This window comes from Mercenaria mercenaria, unplaced genomic scaffold (genome assembly GCF_021730395.1).
Source record: "Mercenaria mercenaria strain notata unplaced genomic scaffold, MADL_Memer_1 contig_580, whole genome shotgun sequence".
NCBI classification, from domain to species: Eukaryota; Metazoa; Mollusca; class Bivalvia; order Venerida; family Veneridae; genus Mercenaria; species Mercenaria mercenaria.
Genome location: NW_026463461.1, coordinates 9,520 through 36,715, shown reverse-complemented (window position 1 = coordinate 36,715; position 27,196 = coordinate 9,520). Strand labels below are relative to the sequence as shown.

General features: G+C 35.8%; 1 protein-coding gene across 1 annotated transcript; it reads right to left on the bottom strand.

The window, feature by feature from the left end:
- Positions 1-534: 534 nt before the first annotated feature.
- LOC128554629 (uncharacterized) lies at positions 535-27,016 on the bottom strand. The gene is made up of 3 exons (XM_053535914.1): positions 26,725-27,016; positions 12,384-12,990; positions 535-806 (listed from the first exon to the last, which is right to left on the bottom strand). The coding sequence occupies exons 2-3, from the start codon at positions 12,973-12,975 to the stop codon at positions 535-537; spliced, it is 864 nt and encodes a 287-aa protein (XP_053391889.1). The 5' UTR covers positions 12,976-12,990; positions 26,725-27,016.
- Between the last annotated feature and the right edge of the window lie 180 nt (positions 27,017-27,196).

Below are 27,196 nucleotides of genomic sequence, written 5' to 3'. Positions count from 1 at the left end.
AGGACGTCGTTATCGTCCACTTCCTGCACTATATCTTCGAACCAAAGATGTAATAATTTCTCCGTTGTAATGGATAAACATGCGTGATGGTTCTGCGATAAACTGTGGCTCATACATCCGTCGCATTTCTTTCTAAATGTATCAAACATTTTGTCCATAATTGCTCTCGCGTAGAAAAAGTTAAAGTAGGATTCTAATAAAGACACCTCCATGTTTACGTTTTCTATATGTCCTGTTTCTTTCTACTGAGCCTCCGACACGGCGGCGTGTATGCTGGATGAAAGCTGTTTCAACGTGAGCCTTTTTCGACTGTTAAGTAAAATATAAACTGCACTGCACAGTGTCTATGACGAGACTGAGACGAAGGATGAAACGTGTTTTTTTTATTCTATTGATGTTAATGAGACCCTCCATTGGTAGCGATACGGAAAATAAGAATACCGCTTTCTCACTAAGCGTTCAGAGTAACCACAAGAAAGGCATTTCAATACATCCGGGCATCTGTCGTTCCTGCCTCTACAGCCGAACCAATCTTCACAAAGATGACACTCGCATGGATCTTTTCTGTACTGCATCTGGTAGGTATTGCAGGTAGGACATGTCAATTTTTCTCTGATTCTCGCATATAGCCGAGTTTGTTTTAGGCTCAAAAGAGACCGCAGTCGTGATATTAAGTGTTGACATCTTTCTCTGTGTAACGACGATTTTAGGGTGTGTATCCACGACAGTACAATGTTCTGTTTCCGTTGTAATCTCCCTTCCACACACGATAAAAATTTTTGTTTCAAATATAGCACCCGTCCACGCTTGTAGTTTTCCAAAGTAACGTAATATCTCCCATTCTGCAACTTAACTGGAAAGCAGACACTGTTGAAAGCGTCGTTTCTCTTTATATATTTCGATCCGTTAAAAGTATACACTTTCTTGTTCTTATAGGTAGACGTACTCTTCCTTGTCATCGTATCAAACAGCGAGGACCTGTACATTAGAAAATGTTTTAGGCCCTATTCTGACATGTAACAATATTTCCTTCGAGGACTTGTTTCAAATACGCGACACTGATTTGGGCCTCGCAAATTTCGTGAAAAATATCCATTGGCACTTTAATACATTTCCGTCCACTTTTAAGCAGAATGTACACAGAACTGTTGTGACATTTTACGATTATTGAAAAGTTTTCATCCAGATGATAAATAAATTGGTCCTTAAAACGATCTAAATCCTTTTCATAGCCGGAATAAAACGAATATTTGGCTAGATCCACCTGCCTTTGCGTCATGATTGAAAACTAAAATGAATCGATTGCTCATGCGTATTATTTTGATTAAAAACATAAACAACTTTTCCAAGGGTATTTCCGATGTACTTTTGTTTATGTAGGTCGTGACTTAACCAAAAAATGCTGCGTAATCCCTCATTTGCATACCAGGGTCACTGGGAATCCAAAAAACATGATCACATGATGTCATGTATGTTCTATATTTAGTATCGAGGTTATCTACATGTACCTAGGTAGGTCAAGGTCACCGTAACTGTCCCAGATCGAGGACTAGCCAAGGGCCAAGGAAGATAGGCAGCTACAGGGTAAACCATACTACTCCCACCCCAATGAACTTAAATGATGATTGTTTATATGAACGCATGAAATAATTCTTTGAATTCATTTTCCCTATACATATACAAAATATCAACTGACAATATTGATTGTTCAATTAATTGCTGACCATATGCAACTTTTATCTCCTATAACATACCAACTTGACTAATTTACAACACATTTACTAATACGTAGCGTACCATAACAAAATGTCATTGAGCAACTGCGTTATATGAGTTAGGACTTTCTGTAAGTAGCCTTATTTATCTATACTTACAATATCATTTTCTTTTCTGAGGTTTACCATAGGATTTCAAAATGTCAAGAAATGTTTAGACTTTTTGAATCATTGTATGAACCTAGGCCTGGAAGTCTAAAGTAAAAAAGAGGGCATGGTGGAATTTGCCTCTTGTTTAAGGAGTGATTAAAGAATGGTATTTCTATATCCGAAATTGACAACAATGGTTTTATATGGGTAAAACTCGATGAAACATTTTTTAATTTCCCCCGAGTAATTTTGCGTATTATATGTCTCATGAACAAGGTTTTTTTTCAGTCACTAGAACAATATATTCAAAAGTATATCTTGAGCACGGAAAGGTGTCAGTAATAGGGGACTTGAACGCTAGATGCGGTGATCGGTCCGATATATTACAAGATAGACAACATGTGGAAAAGCACATTTCAACTTCAGATAAAAATGAATCTGATGATTTTACAAATGATATTCCATATAGCTGTTCTATAGACAAAACGATTAATTCTTCTGGAAATGAGTTATTAGATATTTGTTTCAGTAGCGATTTAAAAATTGTTAATGGCCGTATTGGGGAGGATGCGGATATTAATAGTTATACATATGTCAACTACCGGAAATAACTTGATTGATTATGTACTTATGTCTTATGATTTTTTTTCTATGTAATTAGTGATTTTATTGTACATGATTTACATACATGTTCTAGTCATTTACTGATACAGCTTATTTTGCGCATAAATAAAAATCTACCTTTGTCCAATGAAAACGAAAAAAATACTGATAAGATTATCTGGAATGCTAATAAAAATTATGAATGCAAAAGTGATCGAAAATGATTTTTTAAATCTTGAAACAATTGTTGACAGTATTATTTCTGACAATACTGATATAAAAAACGGGTATCGACAGGTTTTCATCTATAATGTACGACAAAGCTTACAGCGTTTTCGGCAGGACAATAAAAGTGTCACGGTCTAACAATAGCCGAAAATTTAAGAGTCCGTGGTATAAAAAAGAATGTGAAACGGCTAAACGTGAGCTCCGTACCATCAATAAAATTTATAATATTAGAGTAAATTGTCCACTAACGGTACTTTGCTGGTTAAAAACCGCGATGATACCACTGGGCTAAGCACAAGGCTCGCACTAAATTTAAAGCTAATCAAATGATAAAATTGCATACTTTAGCCTCTACACAACCTCAGAAATTTTGGAAAGAAATAAAGAAATTAAAATCTAAAAAGCCTCAAGGTAGTAATATTAGTGCGGAAGAATTTCATAATCATTCTAAAAGTGTTTTGTTCTGATGATGATGATGATACATTTACAAACAATGTTGCTGAAAATGTATTAAGTAGTAATATAAATGTTAATGTTGAGCAACTTGATACTATGACGCCTGACGAAGTTTTGAAATCACTTTTAATACCGGAAAGTGGTAAAAGTGGAGGTATTGATTGTTTAATTCCTGAGATGTTAATTTAATGTAAAGAAGTTATTTCGCCACTATTGTATAAATCCTGACAGCTAGACCAGGGGTGTTACTGTTCTTGTTCCTAAAAAAGGAGATCTAAATAATGTCACTAACTACAGAGGCATTGCTTTAAGTAGACTAATATTTTTGCACAAATTTTCTCAACAATACTAGATTCGAGACTGCGAAAGTGGGCGGAGGAAACCAATATGTTAAGTGACTTTCAGTTTGGATTTCGTAAAGATAACAGCACTACTGACTATATTTTTGTTTTAACTTCAAAACTTGATAAAGTAATTTCGCAAGAAAATAAGAAAATATATTGTGCCTTGAAATCGTTGATTTTAGAAAGACGTTTGATGTAGTATACATTTTGTTTGTTTGTTTGTTTTGGGTTTAAGGAGGAACCACACTATAACTTTTTTTCAGAGCCCACGTTATTGACTGGTACCAACAAAAACTGGAAGATATTTCTGATTTAGATCTGTGTATATTTGTACGTTTAATGCATCAGTGACGTTTCCATGACGTCGCAAACATGACCACTTCGCGCACTTTTGACGTCAGATATACGGGGACAAAATCTGCCTTGAAATTATTGTACCTGCAATATTTTTTAACGTAAACCCATAAATTATACATGAAATGAAAGCTGACATAAAACTCCAGACGATGATTTAATCGGAACTGCTCTACGTTTTCGCTTAATAAAATGAGAGCCAAAAAACGAGTTTTCTTTTTACTTAAATTTTCCACAAAAAATAGCTTCGCTCAGCATTAAAAAAAAAATCCATCCATAATTTTTTTACCAAAATTGAATATGTTTTACACTAATACGTCCTGTAAATATGTAGTAAAAAAAAAGAAAGTTTCACCGTGCCGTTTTGTAGCTATATGAACTTTTTAAGCATTACTACAGTAACATTTTTCGAGGCTGAAAAAAAAAAATAACGTGAATGTGAAGATATGGCCCTTAAGGTTAGGCAAAAAAGGTTTGTTTCTGGTAACATGCTAAACAAATAGGGTAGGTAGCTAAAGTGCCGCCAGTTTTTATTTACACATTTACAATTAACTATAATAGATTTTTATTTAATGATGATTTAATCGGAATTGCTCTACGTTTTCGCTTAATAAAATGAGAGCCAAAAAACGAGTTTTCTTTTTATTTAAAATTTCCACAAAAATAGCTTCGTTCAGCATTAAAAAAATATCCATTCGTATTTTTTTTTTATTAAAACTGAATATGTTTTATATTAGTATGTTTTCTGAATAACAGTCAAAATTTAGAAAGTTCTGCGGTGTCGTTTTTAGGTAATTAGCTGTTATGCGTTGATACTAGGTCAACAAATTTGCGTTTTCTCGACGTCACCATTTCAAATTGTTTTTGAAGAATTGACAGGTTACGCAACATTCAGATAAACATGAAATTACATTAGTTATCCCATTATTTAGTAATTGTGGTAGCTTTTATGGAATGTGTAATCACACAGACGGTAACACTTTCATTAGTTAACATACTGCCAGATCCGAATATCTTCCGTTCAGACCCGAAATATGGAAATATTATGTTTCTGCGAGGATAAGTACTAATTAAAGAATAGGCTGAGACTATGGCATTCGTTTATAGTGATAAGAATAATTATCACATCAGTGGAAACACTAGTGTGAATTTCCTTTCAGTGACCTCATTATCTGCGTGGTCATATTCGAAGTTATGCAAGGTAATGAACACTATTATTTGAAACTCTTCTTACATATACAAAATTATTGCTAATACATTTTCCACAAAAGAGAGTTATAGACCTGAGCCTATTTAACAAAGCAAATAGTTAACATATTTTATATACTTTGTATAAAGCGTACCATATTTATGTAGTAATTTTACAGAAATGACCGAATTTGTCTATAATAGCATAAAATATTACACATTTGTTCAGAGCAAATTGGCCGATCGCGATCACGTGCTTGGTGTGGCCACTCAGATGATAGCGCGTAGTTCTGCACGGATTTCTCGACGCATAGTTCACGATTTTTATCGCTTCTTTATTACTAGGTATACGATATATTACTCTAGATATCTTAATGAAAGTTACATTCATTTGTAGAACTATTCAAGAACTTTTTCATAAAGGTATAGCGCAAGGCTCAAACTCGACCCTAAAGGACGCCCGGGCTCGAACATGGGTGTCATTATGTCAAAAAGCAAAAACATTACGAAAATACACTTTATTTTTCTGAAAAAAATATTTTACATCAACTAAGGCTCTAAAGTAACACGTTTTGGCGAATATCAATTATTTCTATGGAAATAAATAGTTTTAGGTAAGTTTTGTCCGTCTGTACGATCTGTAGACTTGCTATAGGGACCGTATAACGCTAATCTTGGTCGCATTTTCTCGAAAAATTCATCAATTTCTTTTTATTATTAAAAGCGTTAAGAGTAAGATATCAAACTGAAATTTCTTTTAAAAAGTAGTTGGAAAGATTGTCTAATCGAATATGAAAAACAATTGTCTTCCCCGATGAGCACGCCGTCGGGAACATTTGCTGAACTTTGCCATTTTTGGCTTAAAATATTTGCCGTAAAATAAGGAAAAAGTGCTTATTAAATATTTACTTTGGCGAAAGAACTGCAAATTAAAACTTGTTTTGACAGGAAATGACAAAATTTGAAAGTTTGTGACAAAAAAATACAACATCTTTTCGTCCGTCTGTACGTAATTTAGGATAAAAGCTGTATTTCCGTACTTTTCCGTACGGTAAAAGGCAGTGTTTTTCATTAACTTCACATAATTGTAGAATGTTCCAAACACAAGATATTTTAATGAAATAACTTTTATAAATTATATCTAAACATTGTCTAAGCAGTTATGTAACTTGTATATTTTTATCGCCGACGGTTTCGTCGGAGGACCGTCTCAAAATGTATCATTTTTCGTGAAAATATGCATACTTTTTCATAATTATATTAAATAGAGGGGCTGACCTTGTCAGAGGAGTCATATCTTCATAACTTGATGTCCGATTTTAATAAATGATACCTTGTTGCAAAGGGCAAGCAAGTACCTAGAGAAAACAGGCCACGTCAGGTTCGAACCCGGTCGACTAGGGGTCAAGGTCATAGGTCAAATTCCGGTAATATTCTCAAAATATTAACTTTTCAGAGCAGTCAAAGCAGTCCTGAAAACTCGAGCACTATCTTCACTGAGTCCAATGACACCATTAGAGCAATTCTCACGGCTCCCCGGGGCGGGCAGCTTAGTCTTGTCCAGCACCCTACTGCAAATAACAAGCTTGGCCATTTTCTGATACCTGTCCTGAGCTCTGATGGCATCATATGGACTTGTAAGTAGCTTAAATGTAAAGCTAAGACATCTACATGTATGGTATAGGTAGGTACCTGGGGTGTAGAGACTCGAACAAGGGTCAAAATCTAACATAGTGTCATTATCAGCTGAAATTCAGTATGAATTTAATACAATACCGTTCCTCCATGTATTACCTCCCCTGACACATATGGCTCAACCAGGTTTTCGAACATGGTCTTAATCCGTAGCCAGGACCCATACCTAGTCGACCATGTATTAAAAGGGTACAAGTTTATGTCAAAAGGGACCCAGCTGGGTCGAAAACCTTCCAGACATGGTCAAAAATGCCATTTCGAACCTACTTCGTAGCCGTGACTTGGCCTTATACCTAATAATAAATATATTACAGTTAATTGTAACTGTGTAAATAAAAACTGGCGGCACTTTAGCTACCTACACTAATTTTCTATTATGTTACCAGAAACATTTTTTTGCCTAACCTTAAGGGCCATATCTTCACATTCACGTCATTTTTTTTCAGCGTCGAAAAATGTTAATGTATTGATGCTTAAAAAGTTCTTATAGCCAAAAAACGGCACGGTAAAACTTTCTGTTTTTTAATATATATTTACAGGATGTATTAGTGTAAAACATATTCAATTTTGGTAAAAAAATTACGGATGGATTTTTTTTAATGCTGAGCGAAGCTATTTTTTGTGGAAAATTTAAGTAAAAAGAAAACTCGTTTTTTGGCTCTCATTTTATTAAGCGAAAACGTAGAGCAATTCCGATTAAATCATCGTCTGGAGTTTTATGTCAGCTTTCATTTTATATATAATTTATGGGTTTACGTTAAAAAATATTGCCGGTACAATAATTTCAAGGCAGATTTTGTCCCCGTATATCTGACGTCAAAAGTGCGCGAAGTGGTCATGTTTGCGACGTCATGGAAACGTCACTGATGCATTAAACGTAAAAATATACACAGATCTAAATCAGAAATATCTTCCAGTTTTTGTTGGTACCAGTCAATAACGTGGGCTCTGAAAAAAAGTTATAGTGTGGTTCCTCCTTAAAGCCGTTTTTCAACAGTATTTCAGTCATGTAACAGCGGGCAGTTAACCTAACCAGTGTTCCTGGATTCTGTACCAGTACAAACCTGTTCTCCGCAAGTAACTGCAAACTTCTCCACATAAATCAGAGGTGGAGGACTAATGATTTCAGACACAATGTCGTTTATCAAATAGTCACGGAGAACATGCGCCCCGCCCGAGGATCGAACTCGCGACCCCGCGATCCGTAGACCGATGTAGTATACAGGAATGGAATATGGTACAAATAATAACAATGCGGGTCTTCCTCAGAAAATTTACGAAAATGTAAAAACATGTGTGCGGGCTTACGGAAAACTAAGCGAAATGTTTGACAGTTTAAGAGGTGTTAAACAAGACGAACCATTGTCACCTCTGTTATTCTTATTTTTTATCAGTAATATGTATAAATATTTATTTGACGAATCTATTGACTCGTTTAGTATGGATGAATTACGTCTGTTTTTACTTCTTTTTGCTGACGATACAGTATTGATGTCTTACACAAAAGAAGGGTTACAAAAACTGTTAAATAATTTGCATTTGTACAGTACCAATTAGGGTATAAGTGTAAATACTGATAAAAGTGTTGTGATGGTTTGTAAGATGGGCAATAGGCCTGAAAATATTGATTTATATTATGATAACCATAAGCTTAACATAGTTACGAAGTTTACTTATATAGGCATTACTTTGTCAGCTAACGAAAGCTTTCACCAGGCACAAAAGTCAGTATCTCAGCAACTATGAAAGCTCTTTTTCCATTAAATTCACTGTTTGAAACGGTATCCTTGGAAACAAATGGTAAACTTAAGTCTTTGATTCTACGATAACATCAATTTTAAATTAAGGATGTGAAATATGGGATTTCACCTGTTATAGAAAGAATACATGTTAAGTTTTTGAAACATATTTTAAAAGTTCGCCAAGAGACAGCTAGCGCCGCAATTTACGGTGAATTAGGACGAGTTCCATTACATATAATTCGTAAAATAAGACTGATTGAATATTGGTTCAGGTTTATGAAAACCCCTGATTCTTTAGTTTATAAGTTATTTGATCAACGGAAGTTTTGTTAATAAATAGGCCAAAAGTATCATACAATTATTAGACAATTTATCTCTGGAATAATGCAGCAGTTTCAAAGTGTAATTAGAAGTATATATATGATCAATATTTACAATGGTTCTCAGAAATTAGAAGTTCACCTAAACTCCAAACATATTGTATATATAGTATAGTATTCAAAAGAATAGTTTTGAAACTGAAAAGTATTTGAGCTGTGTAAAGAATGATAACTATAGAATTGCTTTATCTAGACTTAGATGTTCTGCACATTATTTACTTATTGAAGAGGGAAGATACAGGATATAGTAAGAAACCAAAAACTATGTACTAAATGTAATATGAACTGCATCGAAAACGAATATCATTTTCTCTTAGTATGTCCTTATTACAGACAGCTTAGACTTAATTATTTACCAAAATATTACTGCCACTGGCCAAATTAAAATCTCTTATGAATTTTTCACAGAGTAGTCTGATTAATAAATTATCTAAGTATGTCTACGAAGCAAACATTCTACGAGAATAATACTCCCGTAGAAATAGAAACTTTTCATATATCAATTATTATTTGAATATGTATAATGTTGTATAACTTTTAATTGTGCATGTATTTCCTTTATGTTGTAAAGTTGCAATAACTAGAGATTTTGATCATTTAAATGAGTTTACATATTATATTTAATTCCATGCTTTTCTCTTTCATATTGTGTTTTACGCCACTGCATATTGGCGATGGAAATTTATTTGTTTATCTCAAATAAAACTATTGAATTGAATTGAATTGAATTGAATTGTTTCAACATTGAAAAAAATACAGATAGAATACAAAACAACCAACAAAAGAAAAACAGAAAGCAATGATACAACAAATAACAGACAATAACTTCATTCACCTCATAAAAACTTTCAAAACGCCAATCAAACATAATAAACATTTTACCCCTTGTCCTAGTGCCAAGAAGACGACAAAGAAACAACTGATTCATACGCCGTCAAAATATAAAGAAAGATTTGATAATTCGAGAGAATAAAAAAAGGCTGACTGAAATTTCAGGGGAAACATCGGCATATGAAAAGAAATTCTTAAGAAAAGGATCTAATAAAGAAGTTTTATAGAAAATCTTCTTAAGCGAGGATTCTTTATCTATCACTATGTTTCTCAAATAGAGGAAAGTGAAAACTTCACAGGTTGTTCAACACGACAAAAATGAAAATGTTGCAGGCTCGGTTTGACTGAGCCTGTGCATGGACGGTAGTGAAAATGCATGCTACCGTCCGCGCCCTCTAGCCCCGGGTTGAGCAGAACTCAACATTTACACATGCTAAAAGTACAAAAAACAATTTAGAGACATCCGCAGATGTATTTAAACGGCGGTGAACATGGAACCTTCAATGATACACGTGTTGAGGCGTGTAATTCCATGAAGAGTGGCGTTTGGTCCCCAGATAAAGTAAAGGGTTTGCCCCAAACGTGAAAACAATGGGCAGAAATAAACAAACTGGAATTTAGGAAGGGGATCTGAGGTTATAGAGCCTGCGTATCACAGGAACTGTCAAAAGACAAAATTAAAAAGCAGGCGCCATATCCAAGGGGTGATTAAACAATACCCAAGGCTATGAAAGCGGGAGTATTGGAACCACCCAGGCCAAAATGGTCATGTTGAGAAACTAAACAGTACCAAAAACACGACATAAAGTCGTGCTGAACGATATGAACCTTGTAAAAAAGACAAAATAACCCTTACACAACATCATTCGACTTTTCATCTTGTGTAAGGTAGAACAATTATACCGCCTTACCGTCTCCAGCCAGAGAAGTAGAGCGATGTTATTATTTGTCGTTTTTTACTTAGTTGTCTGTACTCTGTTTCTCCGTTTATTGTTCAATGTTGAAACATAAAAAATCTAAACTTTTTACTCGACATTTTGAAATCCTGTAAAATGAAAAGAAAGGGATGCTGTAGAATTGGAGATAAATCGTAATTGTATTGTACATGAGTCAAGTTTTTATGTTATATGACGTAAAAGTCGCATGTGGTCAGCATTTAATCAAACAATCGATATTGTTAGTTTATATTTTGTATTTATCACATGTTTGACGTATCGGGAGTGTAATAAAACCATTACATAAAAATGATATTACACTAGTGTAATACAGTTTTGACGTCGACGTCATTTTTAGTATAGGAGACTTTGGTCAAATTGACTTCATCTCAGTGTTGTTATATTTTCTGGTTCTTCGGGATCATTGATTTCAATTATTTAGATTTGAAGATTGAATACTGCTTAAGCCGGTGCTAGGGGGCGTGGGCAGCGTTGCATTTTCCATTACTGCCCATGAACAGACTCAATCAAACCGAGTCTGCAATTTTCACTGTTTGCTTTGTTCTCGGTGCTTCCGAGGGATCTGCTTTCCAGATTTTATATAGTAAACTAAAGTAGAGTTTTTTATGTTTTGACAGGAAATACTAACATGTGATAAAAAGAAAATTACATTTGTGACCATCCATATTAAATTTATAAAACTCTTTGAATAAAATTTATAAAATGCTAGGTAGAGTCTCGCATTTTATCATTTTATTCAACTCGGTTAATAAATTCAATACGAAAAGACACTCATGTAATATCCTATATATACTTAAGAAAAATGAAGTTGAAGAAATCTTTCCTGCGTTCGTATAAGCAATCATAATTGAAGTGTATTTGGTACGAAGGAACATGGTGTCATTTCATTGCATTAGATTTAGTGCCATAATTATGGTTCAAAACATTAAGCTCACTTTTGTGCATGTATTCAGCAGAACGAAAGTGCAAATCAACAGTATAGTATTACAAAACATTCGGTTTCTATTGCTGTCTAATGCCAAAGTGATTTCATGGACCTACCCATGTCAAAATCCCGGGAAAAGTGCTTTTTAGTTAAGTTAAAAGTCCATAACAAACATCAAAGACACAAGATATACCACGATGCGTTGCAATTGTACCCATCGCTACTGCGTTGGATTCACTCTGTGGACGCTTCAGCGAAAACTATGGCCTGTGTGTAGTTTGTTTCACCAAAATGCGCCAATCACAGGTCATTTTCAAGAAATATTACATTAGAAAACGTAATTTGATCGCCGACATCTGCAGTATGATTTGTAAGCTGACCAATATTTGTACTAAACAGAGTTAAATGGCAAAAAAATAATAATCGTACATATAAATGCGGATAAATTTTGGTTCAATATTCATTATGTTGATGCTCAATATGTTTCACGGTCGTTGGTGAAAATACCGTTTAAAATGTAGAAACTCTGTAGAAATACTGACGATTAAAACACAGTGTTTCAGAAGTCGTATGTACGTGTTCATTTATTTTTACCATGTTTAGTACAAAAGATATTGGTCTATGTTCTCGCCATAGGTTAGTGTGGCGCCAGATTCTGCCATACATTTACACAATTGTAGTGTTACATTTTCTGCAAATGGTCTATTATCGTAGTTTGGTTTTGCTTGATTTACTCGCCCGAGAAAAAATGTCTTTTTAAAAAGAATAAAAAATAAAATGGAAGATACTGAACAAATTTACTTTTAAGATACTTACTTTGTCCAAGTTCATAAAGTCTTTCATTTGTTTCTTCCTGCATAGACTGCAACTTTTTCATCACCTCTTCTGCATCAACTTGTGAAAACTGTCCTTGTTCAAGATCCTCAAACATTTTATTCATTTCTGTCGTGAAAGCGTCGTCGTTTATTTCTTTGAGACATCTATCGAAAATCACCTTCAGTTTGGTCAAATAATGCTGATATTTGTGATCATCAATGCTCGGTTCACTCATATGAAAAAAATTATTGCGTGATTTTCGTAACTGGCAAATATCAAGTCTGATATCTGGTCGAAGGTCACAGCATTCAGTTAAAATGGTACACAACAGTGCTAAATCCCATTGTTGTAACTTTACCTTATGAGACTGTACGGGGAAGATCTTAGACCACATGTGACTATGAAGCTTCAGCAATTTTATTTTTGGCTTGTTTGCTAAGAGAAATTCGTCAACTGTCCAAGGAGATGGATTATGGTTAGTTGGAGTGAGGTCTTTGACACGTTTCTCGAATACTTTTTTTGCTACTGGTGTTCCTACTTTTACCAGTATGACACAGAGACGGCTTTGTCTTCCCATTCCGGCAGTAGCCATTTTCGCTTTTTCTATCTGAGAAAAAAGATAAAACATTATATTGTATTATATGTCTTGTCAATGCGTAACTACATCCTCCCAAAAGCAAAATCGTTATACCGTTTTAATTTCTGCATAAACTGTAAACATTTTCTGTGTTTTGTAGTCATAACTTATGTGCTACCTGAAACAAGAGGGCCAAGATAGCCCTAGGTCGCTCACCTGAGAAACACACCATAACAGTGTAAACATGTTTGATCTAATGATTTCATGGAAAAAAATATTCTGACCAATTATCATTAAAATTGGAGCAAAACATCTTGAGAATAAATAAGTATTTTCTTTGATTTGACCTAGTTTTTGACCCCAGATGACCAATATTCGAACTTGACCTAGATTGCATCAAGGCTATCATTCTGACCAAATTTCATGAAGATCAATTGAAAAATACAGCCTCTATCGCATACACAAGGTTTTTCTTTGATTTGACATAGTGACCTAGTTTGAGACCCCAGACTACCCATATTCGAACTTGACCTAGATTTCTTCAAGGCAACCGTTCTAACCAAATTTTATGAAATCCAGTGTAAAATGCAGTCCCTATTGCATACACAAGGTTTTTCCTTGATTTGACCTAGTGACCTAGTTTTTAAACCTAGATAACCCTTATTCTAACTTGACCTAGATTTCATCAAGGCTATCATTCTGACAAAATTTCATGAAGATTAATGGGAAAATACAGCCTCTATCACATACAGAACGGTTTTCCTTGATTTAACCTAGTGACCTACTTTTTGACCCAGATGACCCATATTCAAACTTGACCTAGATTTCATCAAGGCAATCATTCTGAGGACATTTCAGGAAGATCAATTGAAAAATACAGCCTCTATCGCATACATTAGGTTTTTCTTTAATTTGACCTAGTGACCTAGTTTTTGATCTCAGATGAACGAAATTCAAACTCAATATAGATTTCATCAAAGCAATCATTCTGAATTTCAGGAAGATCAATTGAAAAGTATAGCCTCTATCGCATACACAAAGGTTTTTATTTGATTTGATCTAGTGACCTACTTTTTGACCCCAGATGACCCATATTCAAACTTGACCTATATTTCATAAATGCAATAATTCTGACCAAATGTCATGAATATCAATTGAAAAATACAGCCTCTATCGTATACACAAGGTTTTCCTTTGATTTAGACCTAGTGACCTACTTTCTGACCCAGATAATCCATTTTCAAAATCTGCCTAGATTTTATAAAGGTTATCATTTTGACTTAATTTCAGGAAGATCAATTGAAAAATACAGCCTCTATCGCATATACAAACTTTTCCTTTGATTTGACCTAGTGACCTATTTTTTGATCCAAGATAATCCATATTCAAACCTGACTTAGATTACATCAAGGCAATCATTCTGACCAAAATTCATGAAGATTAATTGAATAATACATTCTATATCGCATACACAAAGTTTTTCTTTGATTTGACCTAGTGACCTAGTTTTCGACCCCAGATAACTCATTTTCAAACTCGGCCTAGATTTCATCAAGGTTATCATTCTCACCAATATTCATGATGATTAATTGAAAAATGCAGCCTCTATCCCATACACAAGATTTTTCTTTGATTTGACATAGTGACCTAGTTTTTGACCCGAGATAACCCATTTTCAAACTCGACCTAGATTTTATCAAGGTAATTATTCTGACCAACATTCATGAAGATTAATTGAAAATACAGCCTCTATCGCATACACAAGGTTTTTCTTTGGTTTGACCTAGTTTTTCACCCCAGATGACCCATTTTCGACCTCGGCCTAGCTTTCATCAAGGTAATCATTCTGACGAAATTTCATGAAGATCAGTTGAAAAATACAGCCTCTATCGCATACACAAGCTAAATGTTGACAGACGACAGTCGCCGGACATTGAGTGATCAGAAAAACTCACCTGAGCAGGTGAGCTAAAAAACACACAAACAGTTCTCGAGTTTTGACGTGTCACAGCTGTGTAGTCATAGCGATATTGCATGGTGCTGTGGTTCGTTAAGAGAGTGCCAATGGCCCAGCACCTCTGTCTTCAACTGTCTATGTTTCTTTCGGGGTTACCTCACCCTTAGTTCCGAGTTAAAACCTTATCCTGGGAACACAAGAGCTATTTGTCCCATAGCTGGGGGTCTGTTCATAGGCATCAGGGCGTGTCCACACACCGGTGGGCCTGGCATGCCACATGTCTGAGGGCAGACCTCCTCCGAGTCCCCTGCAGTTCTGCCTGAGGCCGCAAGGTGCTCAGTTACCGTGTGGCGCCAACTCGGAGGCACTGCAAAAGGACTTGTCTGCAGAGAGGCTATGTACTGGCAGGGAAGACTTACGCACTCGGCTCCTTTTTCACCAGAAGGCTAGCCAGCGGTGGAGGCTGAAAGCAGAAGGTGACAAGCACACAACACACAGCACACCACACTTGACGCATCAGCAGACCAATTGCCACAGGAAGAGGCTCAGTAACTCTGGAAGAGAATGGTGAACTGTTGACGGGTAAACAAGCGGCAAACACTTTTGCCTCTAACTACAAAAATGTTTCCAACATCCCCATCAACAGGGAACGGCAAAAGGAAGCCCGAAGATAAAAAAGGGAAAGGCAGACAAGCCAAGTGACACCAGAATGCATGAAGCAGGGTCTTAACCTGCATGACAGCTCTTAGCCAGTTGAAGACAAAGAAGTCTCCTGGACCAGATGGAGTCACAAACGAAATGCTGACCCATCTAGGCACTGAAGCAATTTGCAAACTCCTGGAAATTTACCACTACAGCTGGACACAAGGACTGCTTCCACAGATATGGAAAGAGACAGTCATGATCCTCATCCACAAGAAAGGGAAGGATCCAAAGAAGGCTGCAAGCTACCGCCTAATCAGCCTAACCAGCTGTGTTGGAAAGACCATGGAGAGGATTGTGAATGCACGCCTGAAGTGGTACATGGAGACTAACAACCTATTCGCAACGCAACAAGCTGACTTCAGACAATTCCGCTCCACTGAGGACCAGACCACTTATCTATCGCAAGAGTAGAGGACGCCTTCCAAGAGCAGAAAGTCGTGCTTACAGCATGGATTATCTGCAGAGGGCGTTTGACAAGGTCTGGACTGATGGACTCCTCGTCAAGCTGATGAGGACTGGAGTAGGAGGTCACATGCTGAGGTGTCATACCTCCATAACAGGAGAGCAAGAGTCAGTTTAGAACATGCCAGCAGTAGGAAGTTCCTGTTGCGTCATGGTGTCACACAAGGCGGAGTCTTATCCCCTACACACTTCTTGCTTTTCATCAATGATCTGGTGTCTGAACTACCGAAAGGAGTTAAGGCTGCTCTCTACGCTGACGATCTGGTGTTATGGTGTAAGGAAGAACATGCCATTACAGCCACATACAGGATGCAAGAAGCCATCAACAAGCTTTCAGCTTGGGCTGAAGATTGGTGTGTATCGATCAATACAGAGAAATCGTCCACTGCACTATTCTCCCTGTCGTCAAAGCAGAGGGCGGGTAAAATCAAGATGGGAAATACTTCGCTGATTGAAGCAGACGAGGCAAAATACCTCGGAGTGATCTTTGACAAACGGCTAACCTGGAAGCCCCACATTAGTCAAGCAGAAGGGAAGGCCCGTAGGAAGCTTGCCATGATGCACAAACTTGCTGGAACAACGTGGGGAGCAAATGAGCAAATACTCAAGACAGTATATCAGGGAACAGTGAGACCCCATTTAGAGTATAGCTCAACTGCCTGGTCCACTACTGCCAAAACTAACCAACAGGCTTTAGACAAGGTCCAGAACCAAGCATTGCGGATCATGACAGGTGCTACAAAGTCTACACCAATCTCCTTCCTGGAGAAGCTAAAAGGCACACAGCCGTTACAAGACAGAAGACATGCAAAGGTTTTGCTTCAAGCAGAGAAGTTCAGGTCTTTTCAAGACCATCCCATGAAAGCCAAGCTAGATGGCTACACAAAGAATCGGCTCAAACGTAGCAGCTTCGTACACGAGGCAAAGAAACTCAACCGAGAGTTCAAAACTGAGCTGAGCATACCAACGACTCCCCTAGGTAGTGAAGACATTATAAACCCACTAGCGAATGATCTGTCCTCAGTGACTGTGAGACTTGCTGTTCCTCGTCTTGAACACGGGAAGCAAGAGGATGAAGGCATTCGGAAGAGCCTCACACTTGCTATGATCAATGAAGACTATCCTCCGGAATCATGGACTCATGTCTATACAGACGGATCAGCCACATGCGCCGACAAAGATGGAGGAGCAGGAGTTTTCATCCAATACCCATCTGGCAAGAGAGAAACACTACATGCAGCCACAGAAAAACACTGCAGCAATTACAAGGCAGAGACTGGAGCACTCATGAAGGCCGTCTCAATGGTTGAAGACTCGGCAGAAGAAAGCTCCTCAGTCGTCTTTCGCACTGTCTGTCATGGAAGCTGTGATCAACAATAAAGCTCCGCAGCTAGCCAGGAGAATGCAGAGCCTGAGTATAACCTGCAAAGTAGCAGTTCAGTGGTTTCCATCCCATTGTGGACTTGCAGGCAATGAAGAGGCAGACAAACTGGCTAAGCTAGAAGCTCAGTCAGAACAACCAACAGAACCTGTGAGTTACAAGGAGAAAGTCACCATCATCAAGGCACTAACGAGACCAAGGATGGAGGAAGATGCTTTTCATCTCCTTGATCGGTCTGAACAAGTGATGATGGTCAGGCTCCGCTCAGGGCACAACAAACTCAATGTTCACATGTACAAGAAATACAGACTGACATCATCGCCAACTTGTCCATGTGGTGAAGAAGATCAGACTGCGGAGCATATACTTCAGAGATGTAAAAGGCATGACCAGGAGCGAGCTGTGACTTGGCCGATAGATACCTCAATCCACCAGAAATTGTATGGAGGCATTGAGGATCTGCGGCAAACCACAAGTTTCATCGAGGCTACTGGTCTGACAGTGTAGTCGCGAACGATAAGAAGAAGAAGAAGACGTGTCACAGCAGACCCACTTCTTTCTGCATCGTATATAATTTTGTAAAAGCTAGTCAGTGGCACTTTTATTATGCTAAACGACTGAAAGATCTATAAGTACTATACTTGTATACCATCGAGCATAGCGCAAAAAGGAACCACTTTCATTTAGAAATAGTCTCTTTGGTTTGATATGAGGTACAAAAAAACATCCATGGGATTTGAAGGCTTCGGTCTTTTTCGTTGTTTTTGAACAAAAATCCTATTATAAAACCGACCTGTCGAGTCGGACCGGAACAAACACTTGCTGAGAAGATGTTGAAGAATTACATTTTAATGTTGAAAACGAGTAAATATAAAAGTTAAAATTGACCATATAAAATATTAACAACTGCTTGTTTGGTAGTATCTACGTAATCAAAAAATTAACGCCGCGCGTGTACTTGTGTACGCGCGTGTGTGGAAACAGTACTGTGTGTTAGATTATGAATAGTAGAAGCTTATTCCCGTGTATATTAAGCCAATATAAATGTGTACTTCCACTGGAATGAACAAAATTGACAATACATCATAGAGCTGTAAATTGCAACCGATAGTAACTTACAAGTCAGGCAGTGTTTCAAATTTATACATAAAAGTGACGAAAAATATTTAAACGAGCAAAAAATGTCGTTACAGTAAAAAAGGAAAAGGAAAGTTGGCGTGTAGAAATAAAATTTGCTACAAATTTTTCAAATGAACATTTAATTATATTCATACAAATAGTACATGGTAAAACGGTGTCAGACTATGTTTCAAATACATAAAAGTGAACAAGAAATAAATGTCACATCAGTATTAAATACTAGGAAACAGAAAGTTGACTTGTAGAAACAAAATGTACAACAAACCTGCTACAAACATTTGATTATGTTCATACATATATAACACGGTATAATACAGTTCCCTTGTGTCAAAGAATGTCTCCCAAAACATCTAAAGACAAAGTTTATCTGGATTATTTACCCTTTGTGTACACTTCCGTAGCGCTTTCATACTCGCTCTATGGGTATACAAAGTTGTTTTTGTAGCAACAGAAAACACCTCCGTATAGAGATAATGACAATAACATTAATTACTGACCTGAAAATAGTATTTTATTAAAACAGTTTAAACAAAAGGAAATTGTAATTACCGTTACGTGAAGTCTTATTGACTTGTTTAGCTGGTATCTGTTTTACCTAATTGTTTGGATGTCGCTACCGGTTACCCATAATGGGCGACTATGATTGATTTTCGCACCCGTTAAATCACACCCGTTAACCGGTTGCCAGCAAATTAGTCTCTGGCGGACAAAACAGTTCTCCGACATTTTTGCTAAGATCTGCACTCGGGTAAGTATTTCGATTCAGCAATCAGCTGATACCAAATATTATAAAAATCTGTCTTATTATAAAAAGTAAAGTAAACGAAGAACATGTCATGTGTTTTCCGATTAAAACTGAGATATATATATATATAGTAGAGAGAATTTATACGAACTAAATCACTACCACAATATACCAGACCAATTAAGGCAAAGCGCCTAACAGTACAAACGAACACGCACATGCCACAGCAAGTCCGAGTAGTTTCGATGCTGCTTTATATACGAGCCCGAATTGTACTACACATTCGTACTGGTTCAACATTTGCATATATATACTCAAATCTCTGTTTTCATGTCTCACAAATCAGTAGTGACATTTTAGTCTTTTTAACTGATTGGTTCCAGAGAAGCTATATTTTCTGTCTATGAAAGTTAACTGGATCTCGAGGATCTCGAGGATACATTGAGTATATAGAGATAGTTTGCATTAAGGGATATAATTATATTCAGAACAGTTGACTTTACCATACGGATACAAGTTCGCATTATATATATAGTACTGGCAAGTTAAGAGTGTGATTTTTTTCGAAAAATGCGAAAACGAACTTTCACCGCTGTATATTTAATTTACTTTTCTATTTTGGGCTATAGTATTAACTTCAACCTTAAAAATTATGTTTGCTCTGAATATTGGTGACAGTTAGTAAATTTTGTACCCTTTTAATCTTTAACTAAAAAAATAAAAACACTTCCAGTTATTTTACGGATAGTTTACATTTCATTATCTGCTAAGCTATACATGTGTAAGATTTGCACTGTTTTAAACCAATACACATTACATTGTATGCACAAAAACATGTTAACTTTATATTTACGTAAAGACTATGAAGTAGTTGTTCATATTTCAAATAGGAATTTGGGTTAAAACTTGAATTAATCTTTAACCGGTTGCGAGCTAATCCGTTCGTTCGCGGCGGAGAAACAGTTCTCCGATATATATATATATATATATATATATATATATATATATATATATATATATATATATATATATATATATATATATATATATATATATATATATATATTGGTTTTGCATTGGCATAAGTATTTTCAATCAAACAACTTTAACAAAATTGTTAAAGATTTTTGTTTTTATAGAAAGTAGCCCGCATGGAGAATATGCCAAGCTAGTATGCTATGGCGAGTTATAAGTGTGATTTTATTGAACAAAAAAAAAATACAAAACAAAACAAACAAACAAAAAAAACATTGAACGCGCTATATTTCATTAACTTAACTTTAGGGTAATTCTGTCAAAGCTACCCTTAAATATGAATTTGGTCAGTGACACCATACTATGCAAATTTTAACAGACAAAACACAATTTCCAAAGAGTTATTGCAGATCATACACGAAATAGGCGTAAAAAGGACCTGGTGTGGCGGCATTGCAATATTAAACTTGTTTGGACGGCGCGAAATAGCAGTTTTGTGTATTATGTAATTTTAGTTGAATCAGTGGTATACGTAGTGACATCATCAGTTCATCATGGATCGTAAATGCGCTCCAATTCCCGATGGGAGAACGCTTAAATGGGTTGCACAGCCGACAGGCGCGTAGCTAGGGCATTTTTCATAGTACACAGACGTAATAGGGGTAGGGGGCGTCGGTGTATCCTCCCCTTGATTATTTATCAATGTGAGAACGGCAAATGGTGCATTTTAGCGTGTTAGAAGCAAAAACATTGCACGAAAACCTTATTTTCACTAGGTATGTACGTATTATTGCACGTGAAAGCTGTAGTTTAGTGATCAATGTTTTGTATGTGCAAGTATTAATTCAAAACAAATGGTTCGTGGTGACACACTTTGAAAATATCATTATCATTTAGTATATCATGCAATAAAATATGTCTCTAAGCTTATATACGATAGTTGTTACAAGAAGTTTGTCGTAACTCCAGACTGAATACTAGACTAGTCAACAAAGACATGCTAAGTTTCATGATACTGAAACAAATGTACCAAATCTGAAACTGATACCTTGCATAGGAAAAGCATTCCGAAATAGCGACGTCTTCATTATGCCAACTTCGTTATAGGTATTTCCCTTATCTATTTTCTTAACTAAAACAGTATTCTGCAAAATGTTTCTTACACCTTTTAAATTATTTCGCGGTTTCGCCATCGTGATCTCGCGCTTCGAACTTCGTGATTTCGCGCTTTGCCATCATGATTATGCGCTTCGCGTATCGCCTGCTCATGACAGAGAAGCGAGAGATCACAATGGCGAAGTGTGAAAAAACGAAAATTTCAGGCTTTAACATTAACATTGGGTAGATATTTTACCAACAATATTGAATCATAGAAATATTAAAAACATAGCGTGATTGTTGGTATAATCTCAACGACACCTAAAACCAAGTATTATAGCACAAAAATCTTGATTGGGCATTTTTTTTTTGAATGTTGTTTAAGGTCTTCTGAAATATAATACATATAGTTACCTATAAGGCCATTGAAAAAAATGTAATCACCAGTTATAAAGAAAGAACATATTTATCTCACTGTGAATCGGTTATCAGATACTGTAATATTGTATGACTTGTACCGGTGTCAAACCTTGGCAATACGCGTAGGATTTAACTAGGTGTAATTATTTGATTTCTTTTATATTTTATTTTCTACAACATTTGGACCATGGAATAATTGATAATTTTATAGTACAATTATAAGATATATCTATGATATCTGAAAATATTATGCGTGACAAATTACGTCTGCAGTGATATACAATTGTCCTATTCAAAAGCTTTTAGCATTGAAAATGTCTCTTTGCCGATTTCTCAACCAACAGTTTATCAATTTTTGACATTATATTATAATTTTATTATAGAAAGACTCTTTAAACCGTTAGCGTAGACGGCGTGTGAATGTAATATTTCACATGGTCAGGATTATTACAAAATCACTATCAAATAGGATAATGACTGTACCTAAATGGTTATAAAACTACAATGACAATTATTGCGGGATTTCAATGCACGATAAATCAACCAATTATAAAAACCAGTTTGCTTTTACTTCAGTTTACTGTACTTTAAACAAAACATGAAGTGAGCAACGATTGCGTGCGAAGCAATCGTTGAATGATATAGACTTCTTATTGCAACCAAATAAAGTAGCCAGTTTAATTGTGTATGCTTGCCAGATTTTGACTACGCAGTTGCGTATCTGCGTAAAAGCAGCTACGCGCCTGGCCGTTACTGTTGTTGCGCGTAAGAAAAGACGAAATTGAGGTAGGTGAACGGGTGTTTTTGCTCAATGTGGCACAACGATCAATTTTCTTGAAAACAGCAAACTGCTACATTGCTCAACACAAAAATACAGAAGTATCATGTGTGTGAAATATCTGGTTTGTAATGGATGATTCGACAATATTAACACAAAACTCTGTCGACACCTACGGTATCAACAAAAATGCCAATTTCTAACATCGTGTACCTGGTTGGAGTACCACTATCGCATCTAACAATAAACTTACTGTAATACAGTAGCGAACATTACATTTATTTGCATAAAATCATGCTTATGGGGAAAGAATCGACAAAAATATTGTCGAGATTGGTATTGTGACCCCGGAAATGGAGTTGCTACTACACATTATAAAGCCAAACTACCCTGTCATGATGTCTCTGTAAAACCACTTTGCGCTTACATAGCTTCGTATTATACTGGCAACTCCATTCCAGTTTAAACTTCCCGCCATGTGTTTGTGCCCGGTTCAATATCATTTTCAAAAATATTCAAACAATGGACAATTAGAAATCCACTTCACTGAAATCGCCAAAAATGTAACATTTGGAGTTAATATGTCTATAACATTATCTATACAGAACCATCTGGGAAAAAAAATCTTTTTAAATACCGGACGTGATACGAAAAAATGTCTTAGTGATGAATGTGATGAAGGTGATGATGACACTAAAGAAAGAAATGTGAATGTTGAACATTACTGCTTTAAATAAATTATGTCGTATTGTACTGACATTTAAAAACCGAAAGAATATTTGGTTACATAACTTAAATAGACATTTGAAATTAGAAATAATTGCATAGTTTGAAGTAACAGTGTGTCCCATACATAACACGACGCGTGTACACATCATTCATTGATTTTTTAAAATCGGAATAACGTCAAATAAATACTAAAATATAGTGTCAATTTTATGTTATGTACATATATTTACATTCGCCCTACTCTTTTCCATTGAAAATTATGACGTTCATTTCGTATGAACAGCAAAAGGAAAGGCGCGAAAGTTACGTCATCGCTGCTTAGTGTTAACCGACCGCTGTTTTGACGACGTCCGCGTATAGTCAGGGAGAACGTTCCATATATGACGTCGAAGTTGTTCCGCCTGGTGAGCAGAATGGCCGGGAAGCTGATATGAATGTTAAATGCAACAAAATGTGTGCAACTTTTAATATTATCTTGTTTTTGAAAAGGAAATATAATGTAAATATAAGAAATGAAACTATTTTTTTCGGTGTTCATGCGAAATGAACGACAGAATAGGATCGGCAAATTAAGCATGAATTTGCCGATTCTATTCTGTCGTTTATAGTGAATGGAACAGGAATCATACTAATTCCATCAAGTCTGTCTAAAAATACGTGTAGGAACATTCTGATAATTATGTAACTCACATATTTTTTACTTTAAAATCAACGTACAATTTGCAAGTCAAATTTGACATAAAAGTCTCATAACTGGTTATTTTCGATTATGGCGTTGATTTTATAAAGACGTAAAACTCATTTCTAAGATATAAGTTTAGCACAGTTCGAAAGACATACCAAAAGCCTTTCTTTTGATTGTTCGTTCCATACATATGTATATATATTAAACAAAAAGGAAAATATTAAACACCAGTGTTAAAATATATATTTTGACTAAAACGTTCCATTTGTGCATAATTTATTATGATGTTACTGTTGTTCATGCTAACATACGATTTGCCTGAGTATTGTAGAGGGACCACAGACACGATGTCCGAAAGTTTCACACAAACATTTCGGCATCTAGTCTGGAAAATGAACATATCGCTCATGATTACGGAATGCTGCTAGTGAAGTTTCTTTGCATTTAGAACACTTTTCTGTCGGAGTATTGTTGTTGCAAGAATCAAGATGCCATCCTGCTGAACAATTTCCCACAACGTCGCATGAATATTTAACAGCTACAAAAGGAAGAACACAGATCAACGTATCGCAGGTCGTGAGTTTAATCCTCTAGCGAGGAGTTTTTTCTCCGCAATGATGTGATAAAGTACATCGTGTCTGAAATAATTTGTCCTCCACTTCTGATTCATATGGAGACGTTGACACTAACTTGCGGAAAACAGGATAATACGGACACAGAATCTCTTGTTACAATACAACTGAGCTAAACCCAAAAACCAACATCATGTGTCCTGCTCTTATGTTAAGACCATTTGAAGTAAATTTCCTTCAGACAAATGTTACATGTGAATTTTACCCTCTCTACCGACAGCAGACTAGTGTCTGCGTTTATTGTATCTTGTAAACATGGCATAGTTAACGTTTGGTTTTCTTCGTTACAGTGTATGGTCTTTATGCGCGCTTTCAGCCTACCGTTGGTTGTAAATTGCTTAGGATACTGGCTACAAACGTAGTGAGGTAAAAACAACTGGAATAGAAAATTTATCACCAATTTGTCATTGGTGATATCCCATTTAGATTACTGTAATGTCATTCTATATGGTATTGCTCAAAGCGAAGTAAACAAAATGCAACGAATTCAGAACATGTGTGCAAAACTTGTCCTGAATCGAAGAAAATATGACAGTTCCAAGCAAGCGCTGTATGACCTTCACTGGCTACCAATCAAAGCCAGAATCACATTCAAAATGCTCACCTACATGTATAATTGTTCAGTTGGAAACTCTCCAGAATATCTTTCTGAACTTCTCGTAAAACAAACACAGACAAGGAACTTGCGTTCTTCAAATTCCGTTACTGGGTGTTTCGTTGTTCCTTTCAACAAGCGCAAAACGTTCAGCGACAGAAGTTTTGGTACTGTTGGACCTAAACTCTGGAATGAATTGCCTCTCGAAATAAGGAACTCAGACACAAGAGATGTTTTCAAAAAGAAGTTGAAAACTCATTATTTTGGAAATTACTATGCACTCTTTTAGAAAGTGTGACTGTAATTTTTTAAGAGATTGAAGTAACGTGAACTGGATGATTTTATTGTGTAAATACATTCGAATATAAACTATATTATAACAAATACAAAATACAGTTGTTTGTAATAACTTCTGGACATGTCGCAATAACCCACTTATTCTTACTTAATAACAAACGGCTGTCTTACTGTATCTTAATGTTCTAATTTTTATTAATCTTATCTGATGTCTGATCTTTTTTTTTTTTTTTTTTTTTTTTTTTTTAATGCTTACTAAATAGTTTATTCACAATGATATTTATGTTCATTTATGTTATATGTCATTAAATATCTTATTTTTTTTGTCGTATTTTTATGTATTTGTAAAACGCCATTGAATATGTTTTGCGTAAAATAGGCGTTTAATCAAATAAAACAGTTTCAGTTTCAGAAAAAGGCGACTTGACTATTTAATGTATACGAGCAGCTCCATTCCCTGGGCCTGATGACATTTTTGTCAATTCGTTTCCCCAAAGCACGATTTGAGGCAATAAATGTGATATTCGCTACTGTATTACAGTTGGTTTATCATTAAAAGTGTCAGTTGTCCTCAGATTAGGCCCGAAAGGTCACAAATTAGCATTTTTGTGATTAATTAGTTTTTGTGATAATAATGCCGAATCATACATTACAATCCAGATATTTCACACATATGATATCGTATCATATTTGTGCCGAGTAGCATATCAAGAATATTTGAAATTGTGCCCACATTGATCAAAAACACATGCTCACCTACCTCAATATCGCCTTTTCTTTTGGCAACAACAGCACCATACGTACGAGGGTCCTGCAAAAATATCGCTCCTGTAAAAGCTGTGATCGAACAGGATGCGCGATTATCGGTGAAAGATATAGCCAGCTGTACTGGCATATTAGAAGGCAGTGTGCAAACAATTCTAAAAAAGCGTTTGGAACTGAGAAGGGTTTGCGCTAGGTGGGTACCCCATTTGCTCACTGAGGATCAAAAGAATCAACGCCTTAACTCCCTGAGGCCGATATCGTAATATATCTACTGAGGCAAGATAAGAATTACCACCTAACGTCGAAGAACATTTTCTGATCTTATCACAATCTCACGCGCATGTCAATTGAAATCATGCAGGGAATCATTGGTGATTAAAATAAATTAAAATAAACTTACAAAACCTTCGAAGTTTCAAAAAATATTTTTATATCCTATATCATCCGTAACCTATATCCAAATAGAAAAATATTTTCACTTCGAAGTATTCACAATTTTAACAAACCTACTGCGTTGAAAATATTTGAACGTTTCTGGTTCGCTTACTTTTTCACATGTAAAGACATTGAGCTCCATTATATAGAAATACAATATTAACAAAGACTTTGTACAAAAGCATACTTAAAATTGACACCCGTTTTTGTGTGAATATCGATCATGCCTTTGTTTAATTTTGATGTATACATGTACACAAACGTTTGTGACACGCGATGAGACAGTTAAGTTGTAATATATACATTTACCTTTGAAAGATTATTAAATTTACAATCATATGTTTATGTAGTCACGTTGTTTTTGTATTTTATAAAATATGTTTGTTGTGTACATGTTTTTCAGTTTGTATCGTATTCGATGTAAGTGTACGAATATT